Source organism: Meriones unguiculatus, chromosome 1 (assembly GCF_030254825.1).
Source record: "Meriones unguiculatus strain TT.TT164.6M chromosome 1, Bangor_MerUng_6.1, whole genome shotgun sequence".
In the NCBI taxonomy this organism is placed as follows: domain Eukaryota; kingdom Metazoa; phylum Chordata; class Mammalia; order Rodentia; family Muridae; genus Meriones; species Meriones unguiculatus.
Window position 1 is genome coordinate 130,313,469 of NC_083349.1, and position 9,311 is coordinate 130,322,779.

Below are 9,311 nucleotides of genomic sequence, written 5' to 3' on the forward strand. Positions count from 1 at the left end.
CTTTTTGAGCCAGGGTCTCATGAATCACAGGGTGTCCTGAACTTATACAGCCTAGGCTGGGTTTGAACTCATGATCCTCCTGCTCCTGTTTCCTCAGTGCAAGGCTCTCAGGTGCTTGCCACCAAGCCTAGCTTCCCAACTTACATCATGCGACTTACACAATTTTTTTTCTTTCTTTCTTTCTTTTTCTTTCTTTCTTTTATATTTTTATTTTAGCTCAGAAAAATGCACACATTAAAAAAATACTGGTAGTACAACTGAAAGAGAAAAGATTCCAACTAGCTTTAAAAAAAATGCAGTTATCGGATGTGCCTGGAGAAGGTCTGAAAGTGCTATTTGCTGATGGTGGTGGTATTCATGCCCTAACCTGATCAAGAATGAAAGCCTCCTCTTACTTTTTGTCACCTCCCATCATCGCTGGTGTTTGCTTTTTGCCTAGACACCAGGAACTTGAGTTCTTTACTCCTTGGGACTGCATGCAGCCAGCTGCAATGGACGGGGACATTGAATAATACATGGGCTAGTTTGTGTGATCTGCTTATATGGATAGAAAGTTCTAGCTGGGTGGGGTGACACAAGCCTTTGTTCCTAGAACTCTGTAGGCAGAGGCAGAAGGCTCTCTGTGAGTTCGAGATCAGCCTGGTCTACAAAGTGAGCCCAGAACAGCCAGGGCCACACAGAGAAATCCTGTCCTGAAAACCCAAAGGGGGAGGGGCGGAAAAGTTCTAGTCATTTCCATAGAACATACTGTGTCGAATCAGAGGTGATATTGTAAGTTTGAGACAGAACATTTATCCTTTTGTCAAGAATGTTTAATTTCTTTTTAAGGCAGGCTTTTTCCTTCAGGGTTCATTTTATATTTCTCATGCAGCCTTGTTTTTAACCTTAGTTAAAAACAATAGTCCTTATTGACTATTTCAAATATGTAAATGGTTCAGAAAATAATCACTCATAAGACACTATGATAGTTTATGTTGCCACAGTGAAAACTCTTCCTTAAAATGGATGTACCTTCTGTTTTAACAGATTTTACAAGAATTTATTAGGATCAAGGTAGATGTATATATTGTTGGAGCCGATGGTAAGTTCGTTTGTTATTTGTTTGTTTATTATTTTAAGACAGTATCTTGCTACGTAGCTCAGGTTGGCCTCAGCCTCCCAAGTGCTGGTAGTACAGGCATGTGCCATCAGCCCTGGTTAGAGGTGGAGCAGGTTTTCTCTTCTGTCAGTGCTGGAGATGGAACCAGGGCTGCATGCAACAGCCCCAGCCCCAGTTCTTCTCACTGCATTTAATGTTCAGACAGTCACCTCAGGCTCACAGCCAATCCAGACAGACCATCCAAAGAATAACTATGCCATATGATCATAAAGAAGGAGAATGAATTTCTAATTGAGCCAATAAAAATCCCCATGGAAACCACAGGCTTATGTTTTGTTGTTAATATGTGATTAAATAAATGCTATGATTTGGGTCCTAATTTCACTGATACAGCAAATGAGCAAGTGTGTTAACCACTTTTCGCTCTGAACTTGCTGGAAACATTGTTTGCTGTCTCCTCGGCTCCTTGCATTCTTCAGCCACAACAACCTGGCTTTGGCTCCCCTTTGCTGGTAAGGCCATTCTTGCCAAAGGTATCCAAGGGTGATGTCCAATTTATCAAGACTAAAGACTTGTTTGTAAGGTCTCTCTAGCTGAAGCCTGCCTGAGCATTTGGCCTCAGACTCTCCTTACTTGATTTCTGAGCCCATTCTTTTGGATATCTCCCTCCTCTCTCGTGGCAACATACTTTCCCTACTGGCTACTCCCCCAGGCCTAGCATTCAGCTTTCCCCAGGCTTCAGTCTTAAAAATCTACCATGGTAACTCCATGAACCCTTCCTAGCCAATCTCTTCCATGAGTTAACGAATCTCCGGACTGTATCTCCAGCCCACATCATACCTGAGATCCACGTGCAGATTGGCCGGATGTCCCCCGGCCACTTTCCCAACCTCGATCAGAGCCTCACTGTTTCCCTGTGTACATCCCCAGTGCCATCTTTAATCCCTCCTTCTCCCCTTCTCTTGGAAATGTGTGAGCTACCAGGTCTGGAAATATTTCTTCTTAGTCTACCCCTGGTTCCAAAGCCTTATTCCAAATGCTTGTTCAATCTTACCTCAGCCATCGGGAAGATGTAACTTGTCTATCTCTAGACTCCTCTCCTCTAAAAATCTGACTTAAAAAAAAATCCTTCAAGATTTTTTTCAAGGTTTTTCCAGCAGTAACTGCAAACTTCCTTCCTCAGGCAGAGTGCAGGGACTTCAGTCTGCAGCTGCTTGGGTCACAGGCCTTAGTTCTGATAGTGTCTCCACTTGTCCCCTCCAGGGCCAGCACTGGTCTTGGTCATCTTCCTAGTCCCCATCTCTTGCCTAGTTCTTAGGAAACAGCATTTAATCCAGAGAAGACTCTCTGAGTACCTACCACTTGTCAGACACTGTTTTGAGTGAGGCACAAGTTCCTGACTTCACAGAGCTTAGTTTCATGGGAAAGCCATTTCCTAATCAAATAAAGGGACGTGGCACTTGAGCGGGGACATCCTGAAGCATGGGAGTCAATCTTGTCAGCATGATTGACAGAGAGCATGTTAGGGAGAGGTGACGGACGGTTCTCAGAAACTGGCGTCTTTCCTGGCTTATGAGTAGAGATACTCCATCGATCCTAGTAACATGTGTATTTACTGGAGGACTTCATTCCCTCCCTACCATCACAGATGTACCCATCTGCCTCTGCCATCCCGTGTCCCTTTCCGTCTGATGTCACCTTCATTCCTGATGTTTCTATGTCACCTGTCTGTTGAAAGCTTCCCATGGACTACTACGCCATCATTTATCCTCTTTCCCTCTTTTTCTCCACCTCTCTCTAAATCCTCAGCACTGTAAAATGCTGTTGAGCTGTAGTTTTTCTTGATGCTCACCAGGAGGAAACAGTTGTCATCTGCTGTCAGAATTTCCATAGTGCATATCCTATACTTTCATTAATTTACCAAAACAATGTGAGGACCTACTGCGTGCTGGTTGTTGTATTTAAAACTAAGAAGACAATAAGGTGGGGGGGGGAATTAAGCTACCCCACTATTTTACATTTCCTGTCAGTAGTACAGCTATGTATAAATGTTCTTTATGGGTGAGACTGAAGTCTTCTTTACCTTTTTATTTCTTAGCTAGAGCTTTGTACAGAAGGTCATATTTGGTTGAGTGATCTGGGCAAACAAATGTTGGCTAATGCCTACATATGTGGGATTCCTCAAAGACAATCAGAAGAGTAACCTGGGAAGCTAAGGAAGGTGTTTTGTAAAACCCAGGAACCTGAGAAAATGGGCTACAGTTAGGTCACTGGTAGATAACAAATCCGACAGTCAACACTGCGGCACATACATACAGGTTTACGCCTGTGGTCTCTAACTAGGAAGAAGGCGGGTTTTTAGTAATAGCCATAATTGTTGCAGTCATTGAGTAAGGAAGCAAGCTCAGTGGGTTCCTGCCTAAATAAATGTGCAATCATTTCTTCTAGGGACCATTGAGGTTTTCACAGAACCCTTTCCTCTTCCCTTCCCTCATGAGGACATTAAAGATGTAAAGGCCATACAAGTTACACTGCTGTATCTAACAGTCAACCTCGGTCAACAAAACACACACAAAATTTCAAGCTAACAGTCTCATGAGGAAACAGGTCTCCTTTCTAGGTAACATAGTGTCTTCTTTTTCTTCAGATGATTTCATTGACAAACTTGCTCGGTGTGAATTCTTTGATGACGAAGTCAAAGACTCAATATTTTTCTTAACCATCCATGATGCTGTCTTGCACATTTTGATGAAGAAGGACTACAGCACTTCAAAGTTTAATTCCAGCCAGGTACAGGAGCTTTGATGACATTCACAGTTGTAGCCAATCACCTACACTCAAGTGCATCCCCTGAATTCCAACATTGGACCCTGATCCCCATTTCCATTCTTCTTTTTAGGAAAAAGAAATGAAATTTGACTTTACCATAAATACAAATGGAGGATTACGGAATCGGGAATATCAGGTATGATTCTTCAACAGATTTATCTTCATCCAAACATTACAGGAATGTGTGTGTGTGTGTGTGTGTGTGTGTGTGTGTGTGTGTAATATGGGCTTGTGAAATAGCTCACCAGGTAAAGATGCTTGATGCCAAACCTGACAATCGAAAGCTCATTCCCCAAACTCCTCATGATGAAAGAAAATAGGCAATTTTCACTGACCAGGCCTCACCTGCACACACAGTTTTCAGTAGTTGGTTTTCTGCCATCACCTGTAGAAAATCCAGTACCTACGTGAGCCTCTGTGAAACATCCTTGGGAACTAAAGGAATGCTTCCTGATTTCATGGGCAAGTTTGATGTAGCATAAGCTCAGGTGAGAAAAAGTGGGAAATAGTGAGTTAGCGTCACCTTGAGCACATCTCTTTCAGTTTTCAAAGTTGAAACAGAATTTTCAAACCTGGTCTTATTTTAACTCAGATACCCCACAAGGCAGTAGAACCATTCAGTCGACCTGAAGCTTCCATGAAGCATGGAAACAGTAGGCCCCCTCTGATATACGTGTGCATGGAAGTGCCTAGAACAGTGGCTTAGCTTAACATGGAAGTTAAGCCTTTTCTTTCTTACTATAATGAGTTGCTAAATATTTGACTAGATATTTCCAATTCATTCTAGAACACTGACTTCTAAAACATCCAGTCCTTTAAGGCAATGTCTATAGTATAGAGAGATTTCTCTTGTAGGACCAAGACATGGTAGGTCCATTAAGTTATTTTAAATCCTTAGGACAAAATACAAAGATGATACCTTCTATTTCAAATCGGGATGCTGGTGATCGGGCAGAAAGAACTTAACTGATTTGTGTAAGGTCACACTGGCTGCTGGCAACAGAACTTGAACTAAGGACTGATGACAAATCCTGTGTCCTGCCTCACTGCTGTACCCTCCTCTATCCTTCAGTTAAAGACTGCTTGAGGTCCATTAAGAAGTACAGGAGGGGGCCCATGGCAATCCTGAAATGAAGAAAGGCCTAAGAAAACAAGCAGGAATGCAGATTAGCTGCAAATCAAGGTCTAAGACCGAAGAGTGCTGCAAATAGCAGAGGGGAAGTGAAAGGGCATTAGAGGAGAGAGAAGAGCAGGGCAAGGCTGACACGGCCTCCCTTCAGATACACACCCACCCAGTGTGGCTTCAGAACTGTCACCAAGTTCTAAGGGATAAATTGTAAGAACAGCATTTAAATGTGACATCAGAACCAAGCCAGTACCATGATATAGACCTTGGCTTCTCATATTGGAAAAATAAAAAATTTAACACCAGGAACCGGATTTGCTTAGAGGAAAGTAAAACAATAGTTGTGGGGAGGCCTCTAGCTGTGGCGTAAAAATGGAAGGTGAGGGCAGAGAGAGAGCTCGGTGGGTGAGGACACTCGCTATCAAGCCTGAGAACGTAAGGCCCATCCCCAGACCCACATGATGGGAGAAGACGACTCTCTCCTTCACATCGTCTTCTGGCCTTCCCATGTACGCTACAGCATGCCTCTCTCCCCACCAAATAAAGAAATGAGTGAATAAGCGAATATAAAGAGAAAAGTAAAAACAAGATGTCCGGATGGCACACAAGGCTCGGTGGAGCTTGGGTGACTCAAAGGAGATACAATGCGCAACACACTGAACTGTCATGTTGCTTAAGCTACAAATTTGAAACATTCACAACTTGAGTCAGCACACAGGTCTGTGCTAACCATTTTTTTTTTTTTTTAGTGAACTATGAGTTTATTGGGGTTACAGGAATATAAATGAGATATCACTTTCAGAACAATAGATGACTCAAAGGCAGATGCATCACCAGAAAGCCAACTTTAAAATGGGTGACAATTCACAAAAGCTGAATGCTGGACCCATGCCTGAGCTGCAGGAAATGCAGCTGCTTGGAGAGTCTATCTGCCAGCGATTGTTACTACTCTTGTGCAACCTTGGGAGGGGCCCAGCACTTGTAAGTTTCAAGAATGTCTTGACATTTTTTCCAGCTGTCCTGGAACTCACTAGGTAGACAGGAATGGTCTTGAACTTACAAAGATCTGCCAGCCTCTCCAAGCAGATTCTTTTAAGCGGAAGAGATGGCTCAGTAAGAGCACTGGTTGCTCTCCTAGAGGACCGGGGTTCAACTCCAGCACATGGCAGCTCCTCCTCTGGCCACCAGAGGTGCCAGGCATGCACACAATATATATATATATATATATATATACACACACATATGCATGCAGGCAAAACACCCGCATAACTAAATCTTTTAAAAGAGAAAATTTACCGCTAAGTGTTAAGTTACACATCATAAGAAAGAATTTCTGAAAAAAAAATTAACAAATTGTTTAAGTCAAATGCTTTGCTTTCTTCCAGGTGCCAGTTGAAACGAAATTCTAATCAAGATACAGTTTGGAAGGATTCTCATCTGTCATATCAAAACCAACTTTATACCTAGAAAGTTATCACTAAGTTCATACGTTGTATGGATGATATTTTTGAAAGAATTATGTTTCAAACTTTGGAACGAGATTGTTCTAGCATGGTATATTTTTCACATATCTAGTTATGAAATTATGTACATATTTCTAATTTTCTACCTTGTAGACTTATCAAGGGCAGAAAAATATTTTGTTTATATGTATTTTTGTAGCATTGACGGATTCCTAGCCAAGTCTCTACCTTCATGCTCAATGTTTCATCGTGGATTCACACCACTGCTCTGACTCTAATTTATACAGGTCATGCTAATATATCTCTACTTTAAACAATTAAGCTGTACGGGTGTGTGCTGTTTTATTAAATTTGTTAGTTTACTGACAAGCATTCGCTGTGGCTGTGTTCTTGCGTGGTGTGACGACACTGCTATGAGACACTTTTAACAGAACTTTTGCAATAGGACTTCTTTGGCCAGACTTTTATGATTATCACTCCAGTTTTTAAGGCTCCTTAACCCATCTAGATTCAGAAACACTGCCCCTAACCCCATACATGAAAGCGTTATGTAAGTGGCTTTAAAGGCAATTTCTTACTTCCCTTCCTGGTATGAAAACCATATAAGCTAATGGGGGCTATAAAATGACAAAGCAAGAAGAATAAAGGGAGGTGAGTAGCTAGCCTTTGCTTCCTGGTCTCACCGGGAGAGGAGCTGGTAGGAAAAGGCGTGTTTTGTGTGTAACTCACAGGGCTGGAAGGGTCATCGAGCTTTTTGCTGGAGAGTGAGGTTCAGCGCCCCGGAGTCCCTCACTGGCCTTGTTCTCCTGGCAAATGTATGCTTACTCACCAGACTCTTGGAAATTCACCCGCAGCACCAACACATAACTCAGTGCGCTCGATGACACACCAAACCTCTCTGTGAATGGCGAAGCTGCCGCCACTGTGTTACAGTGGCCTCCAGTCGAAGGACAGTTTCATCCTCTCCTGAGACAGCCCAGAAGGGCTTGTCCATTAGACTTAAATCAAAGTACAGAAAGAATACATTGTTTAAAGCTTTTAGAGTCATGCTCATCTTATGGGGCTCGTGCATTATTTTAGGATGCGCGTACACGCCCCTGTAAATCTCTGGATAAGATCTTTTGTTTTCCCGGATGCTCATTAAAGTGCAGTTGGGCAAAAGCTTCAAATCCTTAGCGAACGGCAGTTTCATCCCAGGCAATGGCGCCCCCTACAGTCTTGCTACGGAAATCACAGGGCGCCTGCACAGCTCGCCCAGACCTGGTGCCTTTATTAACACAGCTAACATCTCAACAGGCTCGCGGAACTCATTCTCAGTGGTTCCTTTTCTCCTCTAAGGCAGCGATGCTTCGAGGTATAGACATTTATGGACCCGTGCCTTGACTCGTCTGCTTCAGAGTCCAAACTGAAACTGGTACCCGACCCCTGATCAGGGAGAGGTTAAGAATGGCGTTGGTAGAGATAAAAACCAAACTTCAGGAAAGCAGAGCAACACTGAAAGGGAGACCAAGAGCCGGGCCCGATACATCACTCAAAGTAAGAGATTAGCTGAAAATTATCTTATAATTTAGCTTTGATAAAGCATTGTTGCTGACAAGAGTCGCACAGCACTTCCGACGGTTTAGGGCTGCAGCCTGGCTCTACCCTCCATGAGCAGAGAATTTCATCATGTTGAAACTGCCCTGCACATCCGATTTTGCATCTTTTCTATGTGAACGAGAACTCTATTCTTCAAGATCCAAAGGAAAACAAAACAAAGATCTGTCAGGAAATCTTGACTAGAATCCATACAACATGCAATCCTTTCATTCTCAAATAGCCTTTGCAGAGTGAGGACTCTAGAGGCCAGGGGCTGAGTTCAGCGTCACACCCTCTGCTGCTGAGCGACACCCCAGTTCTGTTTATTTACTCGCAGGCTTTGGAGATGAGGACTCGTGCGTCCTACGCTGACCTGGAACTGCGCGGCTGAGGATGCCCTGCAACCCGACTTCTCTTGCCCCATGCTCTAAGCCCTGGCCTGCAGGAGGGCACTGCCCTCCCCTGCCCCCAGCTCAGCTTCACATTTAGGAAAGCAAACTAAAACAAGGTTGGAAGGGGGCAAGCGATAGAGCTGCAGAAACTGTCACAGTCCAGCTGTACAGCCTGCACTTTCTGGTTTTAGAAGACATTACCTCCGAGAAGAGACGGAAACGTCTAAAAATTATAGGTAGGAATTAACTCAGAAATAATATAGGTACGTGATGTTTGTTCCAGTTGCTAACTTAATTGTACAATTAACCACAACCTGCAAAGCTATTTAATTGTATCATTTTTGTAATATTTACTTTTGTTTATAATCTGGTAATCCATTTAAAAAAAATATTTTATGTGTATGGGTGTTCTGACTGCATGTACACCTGTGTACCTGGTACACAGAGACCAGAAGAGGGCATCAGATCCTCTGGGACTGGGGTTCTGGAATCGAACCTGAGCCATCTGGAAGAGCAGCTAGTGTTTACTCCAGCCCTGCTAATCCATTTCTTAAGGATGAAATTCTTTTTCTGACCACTATACGGTGAAAACAAATGCTTCTGCAATCAAGATTTAAGAGTGTAAGCTGCTAAAGAGTGGAGGCCGTGTCTGCCTTGTAAAGTCCTTACCTACCCACATCTAACACCAGGCGCTTCGCCAAGTCTCCAAAGCAGAACCTGTGAGTTTGACTGCTAGGCAAGTATTCTCCCCACACCAATCCTGCCCTTGACCTCACCTTTATTTATTCTCTTCTATTACTAAAAATGAGCCAGGCAAAATCCCA

General features: G+C 43.2%; 1 protein-coding gene across 2 annotated transcripts in view; it reads left to right on the forward strand.

Annotated features, from left to right (window-relative positions):
• Positions 1–6,886, forward strand: part of Slc26a3 (solute carrier family 26 member 3) — a 38,312-nt gene extending 31,426 nt beyond the window's left edge. For both annotated transcript variants that reach the window (XM_021654199.2, XM_060366735.1), the window contains exons 18-21: positions 1,027–1,081; positions 3,747–3,889; positions 3,999–4,064; positions 6,440–6,886. In XM_021654199.2, the coding sequence (XP_021509874.1) occupies positions 1,027–1,081; positions 3,747–3,889; positions 3,999–4,064; positions 6,440–6,463 (288 nt within the window). In that variant the 3' untranslated portion in view covers positions 6,464–6,886. The remainder of the gene's footprint in view (positions 1–1,026; positions 1,082–3,746; positions 3,890–3,998; positions 4,065–6,439) is intronic.
• Positions 6,887–9,311: the final 2,425 nt, after the last annotated feature.